The sequence below is a fragment of the Pagrus pagrus genome, assembly GCF_965226575.1.
Source record: "Pagrus pagrus genome assembly, chromosome: 21".
NCBI lineage: Eukaryota > Metazoa > Chordata > Actinopteri > Spariformes > Sparidae > Pagrus > Pagrus pagrus.
In genome coordinates, this window is record NC_140208.1 from 4,575,354 (window position 1) to 4,598,239 (window position 22,886).

At 42.2% G+C, this 22,886-nt stretch overlaps 1 protein-coding gene across 1 annotated transcript; it reads left to right on the plus strand.

The window, feature by feature from the left end:
- The first annotated feature begins 185 nt into the window (after positions 1 to 185).
- dusp3a (dual specificity phosphatase 3a) lies at positions 186 to 21,166 on the plus strand. Its single transcript, XM_084342195.1, has 3 exons — positions 186 to 541; positions 8,878 to 9,110; positions 12,925 to 21,166. Exons 1-3 carry the CDS (start codon positions 348 to 350, stop codon positions 13,152 to 13,154), a joined length of 657 nt encoding a protein of 218 aa, XP_084198321.1. The 5' UTR covers positions 186 to 347; the 3' UTR covers positions 13,155 to 21,166.
- Positions 21,167 to 22,886: the final 1,720 nt, after the last annotated feature.

Consider the following 22,886-nt stretch of genomic DNA (forward strand, 5'->3'; position numbering starts at 1 on the left):
ACTTTTATTTCACATCAGCAGTAGTACAGTACTCCACAAGACCTGTAAACACGCTTTTATTGTACAATTAATTACCCTAAATACCCTTTGAAGTACAATAAATACTATATCTACTCTATCTAGTTAGCCATCTTATTTTGAAAGTGCGGACCGGAACTACATTTCAAACGTCTCGCGCACTTGCCGTTGGTGGTAAAAGCGGAGCTCGCGCCTCATCAGACACCTCGTAGACTACAAGACAGCGCGCGCACGACTCACGTGCGAAGGTAAGATGCAGCTGAACGGCGGGAGGAGGCTGAGTGTGGAGCCGGCGGTCATCTAACGGTAGTCTGGGAGAAGAGAGAGCCATGAAGAAGCACCTGAGTCCGGCTAAACAACAGCAGCAACCACCGGCTGATGTCCCGGCGGCTCCCGGCGGCGGCGGCGGCGGCGAGGTGAACATCCAGCAACTCAACGAGCTCCTGTCCAACGGCAGCGGCTTCTACAGCCTCCCGACACAGCACTTCAACGAGGTCTTCCCCAGGATATACATCGGCAACGCGTGAGTCATTCACCGCTTTCTCTCTTTCTCAGTTAGGACAGGTTGTTTTTGTTGTTTTGTTTTTTTTCTTCTTAAAGACGCTCCCTCTTCTTCTTCTTCTTCTTCATCATCATCCAACCGACCAGACGCCACAATGACAACAGTGTCGCATGCCGGCCAGCACGCACCGCAGGGCGGGCTTGTTATGTAGGTGTCTCCGCTCTCATCACGGAGACAGCGACAGCCTGTTGTTGTCAACAAATTGTGTTGTCGTCCTCGACATTACACGCCTGTGACTCACAGCAGGCAGACAGGTGGATATTGTGTAACAGCACACCTTATCAATAACAGCATTTCTGAAGGCAGGATCGATTATTTTTCCTCCATTTATAGCTCAGTAAACACGGCCGGGCTGAGCGGTGAAGGACGCGCACAAAGAGCTCCATGAATCCCTCCATCATTAGTATCACCGCCGTGTAATCACGTCTCCATCGAGCCGCTCCCATCGCGTCCAGCTGGGCCGCGGGGAGACAGCATGACAGGCTGACGGAGGCTTATTTCCATTCATAAAACAGAAGGAAAACAACAGGCTGCCGCAGAACAAAGAGCAGCACGTGAATTCAGGAGTCGTGAGTGTGAAGATGATGTGGTGGGAACACAGAGGTGGAGAGGTGAACTGTGTTTTTAAGCGTTAATCACCTTTAGGAGACAGATTCATTGCATTGGACATAATAACGAGCAGATATATCAGCCATTATACACATTATTCTTCCAGTAATTCCTCAGATGTGGTTGTAAATTCTTGTGGCAAAGACATTTAATGAAGTTAATCAGAAATATACTTTATTGACAGTAAACTTGAGCATCTTTCTCTGCATTATAATCTCTAATCAGAAAAAGATGAGGTTTCGCAGCCCAGGCAACACATATATAATGATAATAATGATATAAACTTTATTTACATTACTCAGAATTAGTGTAGTTTCACTTGATTGTTTATTCTCTGACATTTCTGAATTTTTTTATATTGTTTTTTGTGAATATTTTTGGTCCCCCAGAATAATGTGACACATTTCATCTATACATGGTTTATATAACATTTTTTTAAAACAGTTTACAGAGTGCTTTGACAAACAAGCGAAAATATATCCGCCGCAGGTCTGTGTCTGCCGATAAAAGAGAGTCTGTTGGACCACCATGGGACCTTATTTTGGAAAAAACATGTATGGTAGTGATCACATTTGAATTGTGCCATCATTTACACATGTTTGTTAATTTTAAGGATGATTTTTGAAACCGAGAAAGCCCTTTCACATAAGCGCACTTTTTTTAATACTTTTTCTTTGCCCAGGTGGCGGCCATGTTGGTGGTGATGTAGTTCACTGAGCTGTTTTACACAAAACTAGATGGTATTTTACTGTCTTTATGACAAACAGCACTTTTCTTGTCTTGAGAAATTTCCTTCAGATGAGATGTGATGTGATAAATGTTGATCAGTGTTTCCCAAAGCTGAAGATAACGTCCTCAAATGTCTCATTTAGTCCACAACACAAAGATATTCAGTTTACTGTCAGAGAGGAGAAAAGAAACATGAAAATATTCACATTTGAGAAGCTGCAAACAAAATTTTGACTTTATTTCTTTAATAATTACGCAAACCAATTATCAAAATATTTGGCGATTAATCTAAACATCTATGAAGATAATTAATCCAAATGAAAATGCATTTTGCATCTATACAGTTGGTAAAATCAAATGACCGTCACTAAGACAGTGCTAGTCGAGCTACAGGTGTGTTGTGTGTATTAACATGTGCGATCAGGTTTCTTTTGGTTAGTTTTTGTTGCTTCCGTTTTCAATGTAAATAAAAACAATTAAAAACCTTAAAAAAAAAAGATAATAAATATTAACAATGTACAGATTTACATATGAAAACAGTTGTTTGTTTTAGCCGACATGCTGTGTGCTAACACCGACACACCACCTGTACCTGCTGTAGTGGTGAAAGGTGCTGAGCACACAAACACATACAGTATATATAATGTGTATGTATATTAAACATGGCGGAGGCCGAACCATAAATCCACGGTGGTTGGCCGACTGGATGCTATCGGCTTTGTAATGAACATGCCGACTCTTCAGGAATTTACAGCTCGCTGTTCCAGTAAAACCAGTTGCTGGTACTTCCTGCACACACGTGTACAGATCGTGTACGAGATGTGTTGTGTTGTGTGTGCTGGACAAAGAGAGGAACAAATACACAACAGTCCTCACTTAGATTGTATTATTGTATGTTCTTCACAGTATCTAAAAAAATGAGTTGATAATGAAAAGTTGTCTTGAGGGCTGTATTTCAAACCTTAATACTTTTTAATGATAGTTTAGTACTGATACCGATATTTGTGAATATAAAAAACGTGATAACGATACAGTATATTAGTGGATTGCATGTTAGATAAACACAAAACATAAGCAAACAATCTTCCAAGGGATCCGTTTGCTTTATTTTTAATTATGAGTCGGATATCCAAAATTTTATACCACAATATCATCCTGCCCAAATATCGACATAGACAATACTATCGCCTCCACCATTCCAGCAAACATACAAAACTAATAAATGACAAAATAATATTAAATAAGTTTAAAATTAGAACTTTAGTGCAAAGAATGAATTGCAAACATAACAGAAAAGCCTCAAATATCTGAAGCAGCTGAAGGTAAATATTGTGATATTCAATAATATCTTATAAAGACCTGAGGCTACTTGTCAGGGCTCTCTGGTGGACAAACTGTGTAATGGCAACACTGTTTATATCTGCTTTTCTATGTATTGACCGGCTGTGATACCAGTGTATCAGCGATAATATGCGATAATGCTAATATCTGCCTCGGCCTGGACAACGATCTCTTATAGCTTTAGTCTATATTTCTTTTAGACTGGGTTTTGATTTTAACAGATGTATAAAGCAGTTTGGCATATTTTAGCCAATTTGTTATTTGATAAACTGGTATCGGTGTCTGTTGTTAAACAGGCTTATACTATTGCTTGTGTCTTAGTTCATATAATTAAAACAAACTGTGGCACAATGAGTATTTGAGGCAACATGTAAACAATGAGAGATGAGCCACTTGTCAGATCACAAATACAACAGTGAATTTAATGTTGTCACCCAGCAAAGTGGAAGGTTTCTGGTTTCTAGCAATTAAATCTAAAATATCCCACAAATATGAAAAATCATTTTCAGGTTTCAAGTGTCAAATTCATAAGAACATCCAGTAAAGATAAAACAGTTACTGGAAATGTAATTTCAACTATATTTCGCTGTGCTGTAATGTAATATAAGCTTTCAGAGAGCAGCTCTTAATCTCACTTTTATGGATTCATGGCGGAGAGGCGATTCAGGGATGCCCCTGAGAAACGTAGTGTCTCTGTGCAGTCCATCACTTGGCTCCAGCCACTGCCAGGAGAGTGGTGGAGGAGGGTGAGCAGGACGGGATACAAGCACATTACTGTACCTCAGTGCTACAACAAAATCAATCTGAATATGCCAATCTGCCCGGCCAAGTCTCCAAACAAAGTGCTGGCACTCTGAGCTCGGGCTGATCAGACGACGCCGTCGGCTCTAAAGAGACTCTAATGTGCTCCCAGCTTTATGATTTCAACCAAAGAAGAGATTTTGAATTCTGATGAAGGAATTATATCCACTGATTATGAGGAACAGAGTCTGGGGGTTAATTAATCAACTGTTTTACCATTAAAGTACATCATAGACTGTACAAACAAAGGATGCAGTGTGATGTTACAGATAGCTCAGGCCGGGCGAGGTGGTATCGATTGTTGTTGAAAGAAAGCACCTTGTCCTCTAATTCCACCACTGGGACCCACTAAGACTTTCTGCTGATGTTTCCTGCTGCTTGGACCCTGTTAAAACTCAAATTGTGTACTCGGTCGACATAATAAGATCCAGAAAATGCACCGACTGCTCGGGATACATTAGGGTTCTGCGATTTATAACAATTTCCCAGCTGTCCACCATTAGCCAAGCAACCTGCGAAAGCTGATTAAACAATAAATAAAATAAAATCAACCGCATATCTCCGATATAGTCGTCCAATCACCCCACCCTAGTATATATATTGTACAGGTTGCCGCTCACGTTCGATGCAACTTCATGTGAAAAAAAAATAGCTTTGTCCTTGAAGATATTCATTATCATGTGATCCCATGGGGAATTGAGCCCATGACCTATTTTAGGCATCAATCTATAGTTGAGCGCATGTGTTTCAAAATTAAATATAGGATCGTTCAATGAAGATACATTATAGTTCAAGGACCAGTCAGAGTATTCTCGTAATTGCTGGTGTTTGCTGACATTTATTATAGGGTGTGAGAAGAATGTGAATATTTCCTCTATGAGTGTCATTTGGTTGTGGACAAAGCAAGACATTTGAGGACGCCATCTTGTTAATGTTAGCTGTATAGTCAACCTTCTGTAAACGTAGCGTTAGGTTATCTACGTAGCTAATGTCAATCAAAAAAACCCACAAAACAAAAACACATTCGAATAGTAAATTAAAAATAACTTTTTGACATTGTACAAAAATTTCCAATTCATCGATCTGTTACTCAAACTGGACTTCCTGGATTGTACTTCCTGTCTCACCAGTAACTGAAGAAACATGCCAACAAGGTCGCTTGGTTGCAGTTATTAATATATTAATTAGACTATAAAACAATATAAAATATCGTGAACCTTGACAGGATTTCATCCAATATCACCCAGTGCTGGTACATAGGTATAGTCTCCTTAAAGACAACTACCAGTCCTATAGGGACGAAGCAATAAACTATCCAAATGAGACAAATAGAAAACAGACATCTGAGAATAAGAGATTGAAGGGGAAAAAAATGAGGAGCCAGCACTACTCAAACAATGCCGTATAGTTTTAAAACTGATTATCTGTAGGACATGTCAATAGCCTCCAGCACTCTGATGAACTCGTCAGTGAAATGTTCCCATCAGCCCTAAACGGATTACGACTGTATTTTCCGAACTCAAACTCTTTCACAGTTTCCAGAACAGTCGTAGTCAGCACTCTGAAACCACCGTGTGCAGCAGCTCAGGGACACACTTAAGGTGTGGTTGTTTGCTTTGAGGAACACTTTGGCTCTTTGTGAAGCCGGTCTTTAATAATGGATGTTGTGGGACTGCAGATCCCAGGGTGAGGAGGCTGGGACCGGCCAGGTAAAGAGGAAGAGAGCCACTGACTGCAAACTCAGTTCGACCTCAGTGTGCCTCTGCATCGTGGTAGTACAGTAAATGTGAACAGCGTCAGTACAGTCACTTCTGCTTCCTCATACTCTGATGCACATGCTGCATTCAAGTGCTCCAACTGTACATGTAAGCAGTTACTGTAAGCATGTCCTCAATCATTAATGCACATCTAAATATACACAAACAGATTGTGAATTAGAAGGTGAATAATTCGAGTCCTCCCATCTGAAGGAGTCTGTGCCCTACAGCTGACAAACAAGCAGATGGCCGGCTTCATCCCTCCTCTTATGGCTGTAAAGCAAAATGGTGACAGGCAGGGTTTTTTATTAGTTCTTGCAGAAGGGGCTTTGCAGCCACCACCTCTAGGGAGCCGTCCAGGGTCACCTAGCCTCGCCTCGACAGCCTCATATTGACTGTAAGCACACAGCGCTGTCAGGGGGAGCATTTCACATGAAGATTTATGAATCGTGGGTCTGAATAAAAGTAAAGCAAATATAGGCTAGATAATGTTAACTTTTAGACTTCAGAATATTCTTATCTTACCAAAACTTTGGCATCATACTCGTAATGACAGCTTAAGTTTAATTCCAAATTCTGCATCTTTTATGATTTATTTTTTTTAAATAAGCCACATTTCTCTGATTTCAGCTTCTTAAACGTGAATATTTTCTGGTTTCTTTCCTTAATTATGACAGTAAATTGAATATCTTTTGGGTTGTGGACAAAACAAGACATTTGAGGACGTCATCATGGGCTTTTTGGAAACACTGACCAAACAAATAAATCGATTAATCGAGAAAATGATGGACAGACTGGTTGTGGACGAAGTGGTGTTGGTGCTTTTCCTTGAAGCAGACACACCCCCGACTGTTCCCTGTGGTATTACTGTTGGCGCTGCTGTTGCATGACATCATTAGCAACATGGCTACCACTAACAGCCTGGCTACTGCCCAGAGCAAGAAAAAAACAAAACACTGTAAGAATCCCAGTTTGTCGGAGAAACCCTGATCTCAGTGCTGTGAAAAGGCAGAGTGAAACAGCTGGTTGTATTAATAAGTAGGCAGGTTTTGTTACTCGCTGATCTCGTAGAAAGGTAAGTGAAACGCATATCAGTGAGGGAACAGACTCTGACACGACACGAGTGCATCTCCATCCAGTGAATCTCTGTTTCTATCACTCTCCCTCTTCGTCTTCTCTGCCTCCTCCATCAGCAGTTTCTTTTTCTTTTGCAGTGTAGAGTTTCTACAGTGATTCCAGCTGTTCCACCGTTACGGAAAACTTCTTTTATGCCGTCATTAGTCGAGGGTTTGTGCCATTTTTCTACAGCCGTGACATTGTGCAGTTGGTAGTTATTCAAGCAGAAAGGGTTGCCAGTTAAAGTAAAGGATCAGAAAACATTTGACACTGCTGTTTTTAGTGCATTCAATAGTGAAAGATGTAACACGCTGGAGAAAAGAAGTCGGTCTGAAGTCATGATTCGTCCGCCTCTACTCGCTGCAGAGCAACAGTACGCTGCAGTTTCTGTTGTTCAAACATAAATTCTGTACAGCTAATTAGTGACACTAACTGTTCCATAAAACTTTAATATAACATACACAAAAGCGGCGTTTTATCTAGAATCAATGCCCGGTGCCTTCGGCCAGGTTGGATCGTAGCAGTGGACACGGGCGTCGAGCCAGGCAGGCCCGGAGCAGCCAACAGCTCTGTGTGCCTTTTGTTATGGTTTGTTAGCTGTGAGGGTTTGTTTGCTCTGTGTAGGACTAATGTGCAGGATTGTAGTCATTAAAAACAGTTGCAGATTTATTGTTTGAGTAGATGGAGATGGAGGTGAAGATATGCAATTCACAAAGATCAACCTAACATGAGCATTTTTATTGAGATCTCCGATAAAATCTTATTTACTCCCTTTCCTGGCTGGAGATGAACATGTTTTGTTAGAAGTATGACACCTGTACAGTATGTGTGATTGTTGAACAAGTCATTGCACAACCTTTTGGCATAAGTCTGCTGCTATAACAGCCTTTCTATCAGAACCTGGCTGCAGGGACCCGTTCAGCCACAAGAGCATGAGAACACTGATATTGGCCCATTTAGGTCGGCTTACGGTTGGCGTTCATCCCAAAGGTGATGGATGAGGTTTCGGGGTCAGGGCTCTGTGCAGGCCAGTCAAGGTCTTCCACATGATTATATCTTCATGGACCTCTTGAGGGGGATGTGTAGAAGAAAGAAACGCCCGTTTAACTCAGTGGATACTGTGGCATTACTTTAAGGTAGATGTTTTTTGACTATTTTATATGCTCAAAGTTAGTTTGAATAAGGAAATGGAGAACTATAATGAGTTTTTGGGTATTCAGGGGTATTTTGAGATCACAAAATGGACATTTCTTTGCAATTTGCTGTATATTTCCTTAGAAAAACATGTGTTTAGAGTCCATTTTTATTGATATCGTTATTAAAGATAGAGTTTTAATCAACCAGATTAAGTGTAAACACCTGTGTGGCCTGTAAGATTTGGTTGTGGATAGTTGTGATGCACCTTTTTACAATCACGGCTAAATTATCGATGAATAAGTTGTTACTTGCAGACTTTAAGCACTACACAGTTTGTTGTAATATGTGTGAAAAGACATATTTGAGTACCGTTTTAAAGCACCAACATGCTGAAGTGCTCTCTACACCTCCCAGCAGACATACAGTACTCGGCTGTGTATCGAGGGATGCTGTGATGGTGCCAGCAGCGTTCACTAAAACGTATGCAGAGTTGTCGTGCAGGATGCAACCTACAAAATATCACTCTAAAATAAATTGTGCTGACGCGCTGCTTTGCTGTATCTGTCAGGCGTTATTATTAGTGCCGTGATTTGTCTTAGATGTCTTGTTCTGCTGCTGTACACTCATCATTTTGTGTTGTGAGAGGACAAAGTTTTATTTCACCATCAACAGAGGCACACTAAAAGCTTTTACTCGTGTTCAAGCTTTGTTTGGATGCAGCAGACTTGTCACACACATCAGCAACTCTCTAAAGAGATTAAATTACTGTTTTCCCTCTGATCCTGAATCTCATCCCACCTTTTTCAGGTTCGTAGCCCAGAATACAATGCGCCTGCAGAAACTCGGAGTGACGCACGTCCTCAACGTGGCGGAGGGCACCTCCTTCATGCACGTCAACACCAGTGTGGATTTCTACGCCGGCACGGGCATCACGTACCACGGTATCCAGGCCAATGACACCGAGCAGTTCAACCTCAGTGCCTTCTTTGAGGAGGGGGCAGATTTTATCGACAAGGCCCTAGCACACAATAATGGGAAAGGTGAGTTATTTTTAAAAAACGTGAAGATTTTTGACAATCTCTGAGGTAGAGATGTACAATATCATTTAAATAATAATAATATAATAACATTCCTGTTTACATGCAGTTGTGAATACCCACAACCACAGCTTCCTTCTTGAAAAGGTTGTTGTGGTGGCAGTTCCATGTCTCTCTGGTGTTCTCAAACATTTGCAAATGTCACAAACAGGTTTAGTTTCAGGAAGTGGTTAACCAGGTTTGTTCCTCTTTCCCACAACATGCTTCCTGTGAACTTTGTCCTCTGCACCAGTTTGCAACTTGTTCTACTATGTGCATGAATATGTGTGATAGAAACCAAACCAACAAACAATTACCAAGAAACATTTGAGGACAGACACAACCCCTGTGGTGGTGGTTCCCAAACAACAAGTGGCTGTGTTTCTCTCTCAGACTAGAAATGTGGGCTTTTATTTTGAGCATGCCTCTCTACCCCGGCCTTGCAAACTGTCCAACATGTCTTAATCGGAAAATGCTATTTCCGGAATAAGGCCTTAGTCGGAGTATTCAAAACATGGTCAAACATAACATATATCTCACAGCTCAAGAGTGGACTGTGTTCGCCTGAAAGCTAGATCCCCTGCAGCAGCAGCTGGTGTTAGCACGCCTGCAGCCGGCACCATGCTCGTTCATGGAGAGTTAAACCCTTCATGCTCTGTGAAAACTTAGGTGAGGCATTGACTTCTTCTATCTTTATCGAGCAGGGATGTAACGATATACCGAATTTCATGAAATCGCAATACAAATGTTGCATCTGTATACAAATAATAAATGCTGCACACGTCACATTTATTAGGACATTGTTCGAGTCATTTTTTGTTTTTGTTTTTCTGATTTCGCGAACTTATTTTTGACAACTTATATCACATTGTTTTATTACAAAGAGAGTAAAGTACCAAAAAAAGGTCCCATTGGGTACTGGCACCATATTCCAGGTACTGGCTTTGGTATCGGTGTGAACGGTGTCTTCACAAACTACTCTTACAGTGTGACTGTCACTTCACTGTTGGAACGTAGACTGATGATGGTGTTACAGCAATAATATAAGCATCAACACAGCCACAATTACCATGAAAAATTTCTGCTTTCAGGAATTGGCAGACAATTTAATATCACTCGTTATCAGTATGTGGAAATGCACCTGAAACCCAGAGAGAATTGAGAGTTTATGTCGTAACAAAAGCCCCTCAAAGATGGAAGAGATCAAAGCTGAACACAGTGTCTTTCTCACTTCAGTAGCTGCCGCTTGAAAGTAATTTGTCTCCGCGAGTTGAGACATGAAAACAAGCTCCTCTCGCTGCTCGTCTAACAAAGGATACAAGATTTGAGGCGTCTTTTAATGAGTCGATCTCAACGCGCCTCATCGCCGCGGATCTTAAAGTGAAGACGGGGGAGATAATCATGACGGCCCCGAGCATCTCAGGCTAAATCTGACACACTCCTGAGCCCTGCTCCATATTCCATTATCAGATCATGTCCCTGGACGTCATCATTGTCAAAATGTTCCCTCCATAACACACCTGTAGCATATGACACTTCTGGACTTTGGTAACGATCAGTGCAATTAAATGATGTATGACGACCGGTCAAAACGCAGAAATCAGCAGAGAGTTAAGTCTTAAATTAGCCGTTTGATTCACCTGCTGGGTCAGGTTTGCTGTTTTTATAGCGTGTGCTGGAAAGTAGAATATTTATATCGATGAAACGATCAATCCCAGGAGGCCTCAGCCCTCCTCTGCCCAAAAAGATCTATCCCCAGCTCTCCCAAAGCTGCAACTAAATTTAGTCGTGAGGGATGTGTTTAATTTGTATTTTATACCTTGGATTTATTGTCATCTTTGACACAGAAAAGCCTCTTAATTCCCAGGCGGTTTGACGATGGTGCACCAACACTGTGGTAAATCTGGAGTGAGGAGTTCTGTAAGGACTGTGGAGGAGAGGGAGGGAGGATGGAGACGCAGAAACAGGAGAAAATGTCTCTCCTCCTCCCGCTGGCTGCTGCTGCTGTAGTTTGACATTGTGCTGTGTGCCACTTTGTCTTTGACATTTTGCGACCCTGAGCTGCGAGCTCTGAAAAGGTCGTAGGTCTGGGATTTTAATGAGTAACTGCAGTGATGCATCGTTCCTGTGAGTCGGCCATAATGAAGACGTAGGGTTGGTGTATGGACAGTAAGTGGTCATGTTTTCCCGCTCACGCTGCGTACTTTAATCTGGGTATTATAAGTGGAAACCATCAACCAAATTACCAGCACCCCGCGCTAATCAATATTTTTCATATTAACAGTGGATCAATGTGTTAAAGGTGAAAGGTCTCGGGTCTTAAACCCACAGAGAGTTATCACCTGACCCTGCAGTTCTCTCCGGCTCGACACAGCCTCTTTGAAATCTCAATTTCAAATTGCCATTTTTCAAAGTGGAGCCAGTGGGCCCCAGAGTTTGTCTGGAGCGGGACCTCAGATCACAGGAGGAGTCGCCCCGGGCGACGAGGTGCAGCTCAACTTTAAATTGAATTATTTTTCCTCCATGTTTTTACAAAATTCGAGTTTTGAATGAGAGTCGTCGGCTCTGCTGGTGAGTGAGTGATGGAGTGAGCCAGAGATCTGCGTGTCTAACAAGAGGATACAGAAGAATCAACATTGATCTGTGGCAGGCAGGGTGATTGGGTATTGAAGAGGTAATTTTATTGGCAGCACACTGTTCTGGGTGGAGCACAGACGAGGAGATTATACAACAGAGGAGAGGAGAGAGATGTGAGGGGTAGTACCGGGAGACGGAGGTGTTGGGTTTCACATAAACTGCAGACTCTGCAGATCTGACCTGAGCCAGCACATCAGCTGCTCTGTGAAGGAAGTCAGATTCCTCGCGGGGGTTTTCGGCTTGTCAGTAATGAAAGTGTGAGTCAGATTGATAGTAAGACACAATCTCGGAGCACAAACAAGTTGTGATTTGTGCATGTAGAGATGCAGCACAGAGAACATTTATGTATTCTGTCCACTCACACGCAGACTGCACAGATTGTGTGCAGCGCGTGTGTTCGCTGTGGGACGCGGCTGCAGTGAAGATGATTGACTTTGCCGAGTCTGCAGCAGAGGTCAGGTCTTGTATTTGCATCTTCTGGCACCGAAGATGCTTCGCTCGGCACCTTTGGTCGCAGCATATGTTCCCCGAGCACTCGTACTCTTCTTTGTTTTCTTTTGTTAATTTGTCTCTTCTTTCTCACCTCATTTTTCTTCCTCTGCTCCTTTTTTCTTTCTTCTTCAACCACAGTCTACAGAGTAAAACTAAAATCCCTCCACATTATCCTTGATACACAATCTGTCTTTGGTGAATCCAGAACTTGATATATCATCCAGCTCCATTGGTGTCAAAACCTACAAGAAACACTGAGCTGAAAATGGCCACAGAGGATTATTTTCACTTGAATGCCATCCTGCTGCTGTAAATGCTCACTAGAGCACTAAATGTGTGTTCATCCACAGCAGAAAATAATCCCTAAGAAATTCCCAATTAACTTCTGTTTGAGTTATGGATGCTTAAAACTACAGTGCCCAGCTGTTTTAGGAAAGTATTTGACCTTCACTTCAAATTATTATTTTTTATTTGTGGGCTGTTTCTAAAGAGGCTCAGGGAGGAAAGTGAGAATCGTTGGTTTTTGATTTGTTGACATAGATGCTGCCAGCCTCATCCTTTAAAATGACTTATGATAAGACTGTTCTCTGTGCAGATGTTTTTTTCTCCTCTCATCTTTTTGTCCTATATCTCTGTCTGTCTCCTCCAGGGAAGGTGTACGTCCACTGCAGAGAAGGCTACAGCCGCTCCCCCACCATGGTTGTCGCTTACCTCATGCTGCGCCACAGAATGGATGCCCGGCTGGCGGTGGCCACCGTGAGGCATAAGAGAGAAATCGGCCCCAACGACAACTTCCTTCGCCAGCTGTGCCAACTTAACGAGAAGCTGGCGAAGGAGGGCAAGCTGAACGGGGAGCTGGGCAAACTAAAGACCAAATGAGAACACGAAGAGACCCTCTGCCCCGTCTCCTCCCATCATGCCTTTCACAGGCTTCAGCTGCTCTCGGAGACTGACCCCCACCCCGACCAAACCAGCACCCATCTGACACGCCAGGGGTATTCTGAAAACACACATGCATTTATCTGTGTAGATAACTATCCCTCATGCACACACACACAATCTCACACACATAGTTTTCTTTTCTAATCTGTCACTGCTGCTCTGTAAGGGGACATCTTGTCAGCGTGAGCTCAGATACTGAATACAAACAAACCCCTCATCCCCCCCTTTTTTATCTACACCACACAGATGAGCAGACGTCTCACTGCGAGCACCCGAAAGCTCTACATTTCTAGCGTTTTTGAGCTGAGCTACTTAAAGCATTCCTTCAATTCCCACAAAGTTGAGACGGTGAAAACGTCGCCCCGATTTTTACGACTTCCTTAAATAGTCCTACAAGATTATAGCACAATCATTCCATAGTTTTCCACTGCCGGGAAATGTCAGCAGGAGTAATCTGAGATGTTGAAAAAGTCGATGGCCACACACGATACGGACGAAACGAGTCGGTTGTGTTACACAAGAAGTGAGATGTGAATCCCAAACATTCCATGAAAACAGAAAAAAAGCCCCTCAGAGTTTCGTTTCCCCTCTCAAACCTGTATTTAATGCACAAACACAAACGATTCACACTCTCGATGCAAGCTGTAGCTCTATGTAGCATTTCAGTCGGCATCCTCGACTCTCCGGCCTCCAGTTTGACAGCGGTGGCATCAAAAATTTGTAAATCAGTCGTTGACACAGAGCACTGAAACACAAAGGCAGCAAAGGTCGAGCTAATTAAAAATAACGAGCTGCATGCGTTCATGTAGCGGCCATATTTAGCTGATGTGATGGATGTTCGTTAGAGCTAAACATGACGGTAAATTAGTTTGTCATTGAGCTCAAACAGAATGCACATCACATTGAAACACAAGAAAAGGTCTCTCCTACATTTTTAACTAATAAGAGTGGTATTCATTTGATTTTCTAAGAAGGTAGCAGGAGTTGAGTAGAACAGGACTGCATGACAGTTATTATCTGGATAGCTTTACCAAGTTTAAACACAATCTGCTGGTTCAGTTTGTGTGTTTGAGGCCAATGTTATTCTGGCAGTGAACACCTTTCCAGAGCTTAGTTGGTAATTTTTATGTAGTTTGTGACCTGTACGTATAATTCCTATAAGGACTATAAGAAAATCTCTGGTAGGATGAACGGACTCACAGCATGTCAACAACCATTAATCACAGCTTCTTAAATGTGACGATTTGATGCTCTTCTTTGTCATATATGACGATAAATTAATATCTGTAAGAGGCAAATATCAGCCGATAATATTGACGGACTGATTTTTCGCTCAGGCTCTAATTCCAACTGTTAAATACCCAAATGTAAAAAGGCAGCACACACACACAACTTCAGGACAAAGTCGACTAACAACAATTTCATCAATTGTTTCTGACCATGTCAACAAACACGCTCACGTTTCATCTTAGTGGCCCAAATAGTAGCATTTCATAGCGTTGGCACGTTCGTTAGTCGACTGTGTCCTGAAGATTTGTGCGTGTGCTGCCTTTTTACCTGCTTATTCAACCGCTGGAATAAATGACTTCGGTTGAGCACCACAAACAAGACGATGGGACGGTGCATCCTTTTTGAAAGATAAGATAAATTGAATATCTTTGTCTTTTACACTGAGGGTTGAATGAATCAACGTAAGTGTCTGTTAGCCTTCGGTTAGCTTAGGGCTAACAGGAAGTTTTCATAATTTTCGGATTTTGTGGATGAAACAATGAATCAAAGAAATATTCGTCGGATGACTCGATAATGAAAATTATTAGTAGCAGCCCTTTGCAGCTGAGCTATGTGACTGGCTACATGGACGAGCGATCTATGAGCATCTAAAAGGCTCCTGAAAGTTACTTTCTGACTTTTACTGCTACATAATCCCAACTCTCTGTGCAGGCATACATTATTTGTACTTCCAGACACTCCAGACACGCTTTAGGGCTGCAACTAAATGATTGTTTTCATTGTCTATTAGTCTGTCTTTTATTTTCTTGATTAATAGATTAGTTGTTTGGTTTATAAAATGTCAGAAAATGGTGAAAAGCGTTGTGTTTCTGTGATATTCTCAAATATCTTGGTTTGTCAACAACCTGGAGGTTTTCAGTTTACTGTCACAGAGAGGAAAGAAACCAGAAAATATTCACGTGTAAGAAGCTGGAATCAGACAATTTTGACTGCTGTGACATTAGTTAACACTCTTAACAGAACATTCATAGCACACCCACATTAACACACCATCATCAGTTGTAGCACGATGGTGTTAAAAGCTGATTTTTTTCCCCTGTTTACCGCCTTCAAACTAGAGGCCCGTCGTTGTAACTGTCACAGGATGCCACCCACTTCACACAGAACGTTCCAGTCATCACGCCAGAGAGTTGTCCACTGCCAATTCCCTGACACAGCCGTTATCCACGGCCCGTATCCAGTTCCACTGTTTCATCAACACAGTTTGTCAGAGGTCCATACACAACATGTCACTGTCTCACTCCCGAGTGTGTGTGTCTGTGTGTGTGTGTGTGTGTGTGTGTCATACAGTAGTTTATTATGCCTGACTTTATGCACACACCACGAATCACAAAGCCTTTCTTTGGTTGTATGTACTAAAGCATTGCAATATATGTCAATACCCCATCAGATATATAGAATGTAACCACATCTAAATATGAGTATCCAGGCTGTAGTTGTCACATATAGGCGACAGTAGTTCAACAATACATTTCGAGAGATATTACTGGGCATAATACTGTAAACTTAGACCCTAGTGCCAGGAAGCGACGAGCGGCGGGAGTGTTTTTAAAACCTGCAGCAGGTCACTCCTCGAGACGAGTTCCCGGGGAAAGGGCGAGAACGAGGGAGCGTCTGACTGAATACTCGGCCTGGAGCATGTTAGCACGAGTCCAGGGGGGGTACTGAGTCGTCTCAGCAGAGAGGAGAGCAGAAACTAGGTTGTCTCACCTCATTAATGGCACTATTTATTCCTCCTTTGATATATCTGTATACATATGAATATATACATGTATACTGTATATACATATTTAAGTGTTGACATATATGAATGTACGAGCAATGTGTCTATAACGTGTAGGTATCGTCAGTATGTCTTAAGTCCTTTATATATCATGTTATATTTGTATATGCTCCTCCATTCTTTGTGTTCGCGGCTGATTACATGTACACTCATGCTCACATGTGATGTACATGTAAAGTAACGTGTGCGATTGTGATGTTTCCGATCACAATTGTGCAAAAAGGGTTTTTTCCGAGCTTAGCCGGGACGCTGAGGCATGTAACCATCGTGTTTTATAGTGTTTTCTGACAGTTTCAGTTGCCATGGTAATGCTTATTTATTCATACACAGCAGGATGCAGGTGGCAGAATAAGATGGATAAGGATTATCCTGCACACGTTCGACTCATCCCATCACATTTTGCTGCTTCGAAAACATTCACGGGTCTTTTTTTTCTCGACAGGAGTTTTCTGTTTTTCTTTCTGGATGAGAACGAAGTGATTCTCCAGCTGTACTTTACATTTCAATGCGATGTTTTCAGCTGCGAAACGCACCACGACGCCGACTCAGAGCTCACAAACATTCAGCTTTAGCAGGCTGCAGATTTACCACGAAGGGGAGTTATTTTTTTTATGTTGCTTTTAATCTAATACAGACTTATTTTAAGCCTAAGAAGAGCTTTTTTTTTCAATCGTAACAACTGACAAGTGGCACCAAACGACAAAAACAGCACAGTGTTGGTTTGCTGAAAATGTTTTAAAGAGGAATGAGAGAGGAAATAGTTGTTTTGGTACAAACGGGCTGCCTGACCATGTAACGCTCCAGCTGGTGTTCGACGTGCACTGCGAGTTGGTTGCGTGGTTTCGGTGCGTCTCTTTCCAGCCCTGCGGTCGAGTCACTGTAATGTTTCTGAAAACATTTGAGGTGAGAAATCGGCAATGCATTAGCAGAATCTTTAATCATATTTGATTTCTGCAAGCCTGGTGCGTCACACCTTTACATAAAGTTGAGGTCTGATCATGATTACGCTACTTCGGATCCGTCATCTTGCCGTGCCGTAATCATCGTGCTTGTCCTGGCTGGTAACGATCCATATTATCAACTTTTAGATACGCCTTTATTTTGAAATAAAGGTTTGTTTTTTTTTGAAAACAAACTTTACTGCACTTACTTATTGTTATTTACTTGCAGTTTTTTCGTTTATAGCCAAAAGCAGAAAAGCGTAGCTGATGAAATCGAAAAATCCTATTGTGATATCAGTAAATATTGTATTGTTGTCCAAAAGATTTGATATATCGTATCTTGTGTCATAAATTAGTTGCTCCCCTATATTGTACTGAAGTGTCCGCTTTACTTGGAGGCAGTCCAGCCAAATGTGTGAGAAAAAGTCCTGCAGACTCAAACTGAAATAAATCAGACACTTTCAGGCCGTGTGTTTACACAGTGATCTGATCTCATCAGGTCCAATCTTTAAATAAAATCTCAAAACATGCATTGAAATGTCAAGCGCTGCTGTCGGAGAAGAAGGGAGTATTATCACGGGGAGTTAGAAACGAGGGCAAACTGTCTCAGACTTGGAGAACAGGAGTCCGTCCTGCGGGACGTCGCACTGACTCTGGTTCGCACACAGGTTGTTCCTGTCCACGCCGCTCATCTCACACACTTGAAAATGTCTCAGATCTGTAAGAGAAACACTTTGCCGGTGTTCGCAAGATGTGTGAAATCAAGCGCAGGCGTTTCAAATCTGAGATCTTATTTTCAAGTCTGACTTTAGCGCATGTGTCACGGCGCCTCATCACGAACCCCAAACCACACAACAAACAGAGAGAAACCACTTCCTCTGTTCCCGAACACAACACATTAAAACACCAAGATGTCTGTGCCAAGTGAGCTACAATACTGTGGTGTACACAAGCCTAGTTTCTAAACATCCATAATTGGCTTTCTTTTCATTCAAATGGACTGGGGTTTCACTCACATCTGCTCCACAATACTGCCCTCCTTCTGAATACACACAAAAAAGCAACAACTCAGTGTTTCTCGTTGAGTTTTACATCCAGTTTATCTTCTTAAAATTTGGGAATTATTGGGGTTTAAATTCTTCAAACCGTTCCAGGATGAGGGTACGTACTTTATAGCATCAACTGCCTACACCGACCTGCTTATCGACTCAAATCATCGACAGTTTTTTAGGCGCCGGTAAACGCTCTGAGGCAGCCGGGCTAGCCATGGTAGAAGTCACGTTTTTATAGCCGATATTTACACGACCAAATTGTTCAACCGATGCAACAGAAGAAAAGCTTCTATGATGGCTACACTGCTGCTTCACGCTCTTTTATGCATCGAGTAACAGATGAACACTGCCACCTGCTGTTTATAGCTCATGACATCAGAAACGGTTACAATCCAACCACAAGTCCAGTTGTTTTCTCTTCCCTGTGATGTCGTTCAACAAGGTACCAGCATCATTTTGTGGGTTATACTCCAGGTACATTATGTATTATCGAGAATGTCAAATGTGAAATGCCATTAATGTATATTGTTATATATCCTGAGTATGTAACACGCACTATGGCAATTGTGAATTGCTGCATTTTACTGTCTTAACTGGCCTACTATATATAGATAGGACATTGTTTGATATTATTGGATCTTGTGAGTTGAAATTGCAAACGAAACATTGTTTATGACTTCTTTTTCTCTTAATGATGTTGAGTTGATTTTTTTTTTTGTATTTGAATTTGTCCAATTACAAGTTGATTATAGGTTAAAGGAAAAGGACACCCAAAAATGAAAAATTCAGTCATCAGACGATGGAAAGTCGTGGTCCACAAATAATTTCTGGAGCTTCATAGCAAAACCGTGTTGCAGCAGATGAAGACTAAAGGAAAAATGACAGAAAATGGCTCCATACAAATTGTCCGTTATAATCCGAGTCTCCAGAAGCCTCAAATTGATGTAGAGAGATGTTGTTTTCACCCTTTTTTAGCAGAAATCTTCACTTTAGCTGCTAAGCTAGAAGCGTTAGCTCACACACTGTCAGAAGTGGGTGCACAAACTTGACCACATGTCAACGACATCTTCAAATCAGTTTGGGATCACGTGGGCGTCCAGAGACTCGTGCTGCATTCACACGCTCCTCGGATGTTCCCATTTCCCGAGTTGGGCACAGTTCGATTACGCCCAACAAGCTGTATGGAGCCATTTTATGTTTTTCAACAGAGGCTGCAGGGTTTCTGGTTGTCCGTCCGTCCGTCCATCCCATTCTTTTGAAAGAAATTTCTCAAGAACGCTTTGAGGGAATTTACTCAAATTTGGCACCAACATCCACTCCTGTAGTGATCAAAAGGTCACTGTGACGTCTCAGAAACAAGGGAATGTCTTCAAATTTGGCACAAACATCGACTTAATCCCAGGTCCAAACTTTGAGGCGCGTTCTAGTCCAGTTTAGGGCTGTCCTACTGTCAAATCTTCAAGTGCATGAAGTCTCCCTCACAGACATTTTGAGCCCTCTGTGGCCACTTCCCGTCAGGCTGAAGATATGCTTGTTTTTAACGCATTAGTGTACACATGAGGGCTGGCTTACGTATCCTGCGTCCGTTTGGAGCATCGGATGTGCACATCCTGAGAAATAAATGCTTAGTATACGCAAGATGTAATATGCACATGAACAGTAGGAGCAGCGTGGGGACGTGACCGGGTCAGGAGTCAGTCAGCTCGTCAGCAGCAGCAGGGACAACAGTGGAACAACAAGCTAACGTGTGCTCTCTAGTGGCATCCTCCGGTAACACACGTATTATACAGGTAAGTATGTAAACAACTGCAGTATGGAAGCTCCAGAAATGTTTTGTGGACTGAAACTTCACACATGAGCAGATAATGACTGAGTTTCCACTTTTGGGTGAACTGTTCCTTTAATTTCTTTTTGCTTTGCTAATAAAGAAGGTGATTTTTTAAATTTTTTTGGTACAGTAGGAAACTAAAAAGTTACTTCTCCGACTCCACCGTGAATCCGAACACAGTCAGTCATCACCCCGTGTTGTTTTTGGACGTCAGGCCTGGAACAGACGGTGATTGTAATTCATCCACAGTGCTTGTTGAAAAACCAGAGTGGAGAGGAGGATCGTTAAACCGCTCACAGAGAGCCTGGTAGTGTTTTATCACAGAAAAACTGCATCAATTTGACTTTTCGTCCAAATTTCTTACTCCCATGCGGCGCATCTCAGACATCTGCACCGAAGCTGGCAACAACCTGAGCTGTTCAAACCCTCTGTGACTGACAGCTGATGTCTGACATCATGGAAACTCATCTGGCTGATGTGTCCATGATGCACTCGACTCCATCCATCTGGTCCTCTCGAGCGCGCTCAAACAAACACCGGAAATCACTTACAAATACTGTTTGGCCCAGGTGAGGTGCCTCCACCAGAGCTGTCATCCTCCTCTTCTTCTTCTTCTTCTTCTTGCCTCCATTCTGTTAAAGCAGGAGTTTGAGCACAAATGAGCCCACTGCCTGACTCCTCCTGGAGTCCACGACACAGTCTCCTCTCGTCTCACAGTTACATTTCTGTTCGTGCACAGACGTCGTAGTGATGTTTGATCGGCTTGTGTTTTTTTTTTTTTTCGTGGGTACATCCAACTTGTATATCGGTCACCGCCATCACAACAGCAACGACACAGCACCCCACCCGAAGCCTTACAGTAACGATCGATTCCTTAGATTGTTTTTTGAGTTTAGTGTATCTCACTTCACGCAGCAGGAAGGGACCGCTCCCTTACAGAATGAGACATTGTTGAAGTGCACTTGATTTTAAATTGCAATGTTATTTTTCTTACCTTGGAGAAGTCCCTTCTTTCTTATGTTTAAGAAATAAATGGCTGAGGTATTAACATCTTATCAGGAGTGGCTCCTTTGTTTGTGACAAGAATCAAAAATGGTACCACGTGTTCTTGTAATTTTTAAGCTTTCTACTCAAATATAATATTTATTTGCATTAAATATTTAGATTTTATTCTAAATTTATTCACAGCGGCCTTAATACTCATTGTGATCATATATTCACTGTTAATGTCGTCTGTTTTTTCTTTGCCCTCTGACTTTTGGTGCAAACATTCGTAAGAAATAAAAAGCTTTAACTGGGAAAAAAAGAAAAAGATAAGGCCGATGATATTCTGCAGGTTTTTATTTTTATTTTTAACAAATCACCAGACAGAAACCAACAATATGTCTGTTTCTCAGCACCTCCTGACGTCTGCAGCTTTCCAACCCGAGTCCATTTATCTATTTATTCCTTCTGAAGATGTAACCCTTCAAATAAACATGTCACAAATGAATCATTTTTAGAAAACATAAAACAAGATGTAGATAGTAAATAACACTTCAGGTGAGAGGAAAATGATGTCTTTTTGATTTGGGGTGAACTGTCCCTTTAAAGAGGAGGATGTGTATATCTTTGGAACTATTTTCAGCGGTGGATTAACACATTTGATGCACTATTTTGTTATTAAACGTCATCCTGTGCCTCTTATGACACATCTGATCAATACAATAAAATAATGACCTCTATAATATCGTGGAAACAAAGATTAAACAGCGCTGATCCTTCATTCCTGTCTTAACAAGCCAGTCACAGAGAAACAATGTCTGTCGGTTGCTGTTGCACAACGTCGCCACTAAGTGGAGGCAGATCCCTGTTCAAACTCTTAATCTGAAAGCCAGCAGTGACAGAGGGAGAGAGAAAGCAGGACGGTCAGCGGGGAGATGACATCAGGAGTGGGAATGAGATGACAGAGAGCGAGAAAACCTTCCAAGTGTTGATGCAAATGCTTTTTTACGTTACTGCAGCGACACACCTGTGACGGACCGGTCGCACAGCAGGGTTACTCTCCTGTTACCTCCTGCTGCTCCTCTCGCTCCACGCTCCCCTGCACATGCAATTACTACAGAGCAGCTGTGTGGTCCCTGATGGGCCCCAGTAAACCAGGGACCCTCCTCCCTGCTCTGGCCCGAATCGAACCATCGCTACAGGTTCAGGATTCAAAAATCGATGCAGCAGCCATTTCGCGATAAAAGAATCACTGCTTAAGAACAAAAAACCTGTTAGCTCACATTAATCCAGGACGTCTGAGGAGAAAAATGCCAGGTACAGCATCCGTCAGGGAGAAGTGAAGGTCAGGAAGTAGCTGGAGTGAAATGGAGGGATTATGTGTTGCAGCAGGTTATAGGTCCCTCTCTGCTGCTTATGTGAAACAATCCAGGATGCTTTTTTTTCCCCACCCCCCGACAAATCTCATCAATAACAGCGGCCGTGTGATGAAGTGCCATTTATTTCAGCTATGTGCGACGGCGGTTTGTGCAGCGTGGAAATGTTTATAGCTGAAGGCCGGAATCAAAGCAGACAAGTTCCTGTGCAGTCACATGTCGCCGGTGACACTTTAATTAGTGAGCCGGAGGACGGATGTTTTAAACTCGGGGAACGGGTCTGGTTTCAGGTTTGTTTTAGATGTTGTTAGAATTCAAATAAAAGCGAATTAAAATGTCATGTTTGGGATGAAAGTGCTCTGAATCACTGTCTCGTCTTGTTTGAATAACGCGGGTGGAAGCTTATGTTTGATGC

Coding starts and splice junctions, on each gene's coding strand:
- dusp3a (XM_084342195.1), top strand. CDS start 348: ATGAAGAAGCACCTGAGTCCGGCTAAACAACAGCAGCAACCACCGGCT. Junction 542..8,877: donor AGGATATACATCGGCAACGC/GTGAGTCATTCA, acceptor CACCTTTTTCAG/GTTCGTAGCCCAGAATACAA. Junction 9,111..12,924: donor AGCACACAATAATGGGAAAG/GTGAGTTATTTT, acceptor TGTCTCCTCCAG/GGAAGGTGTACGTCCACTGC.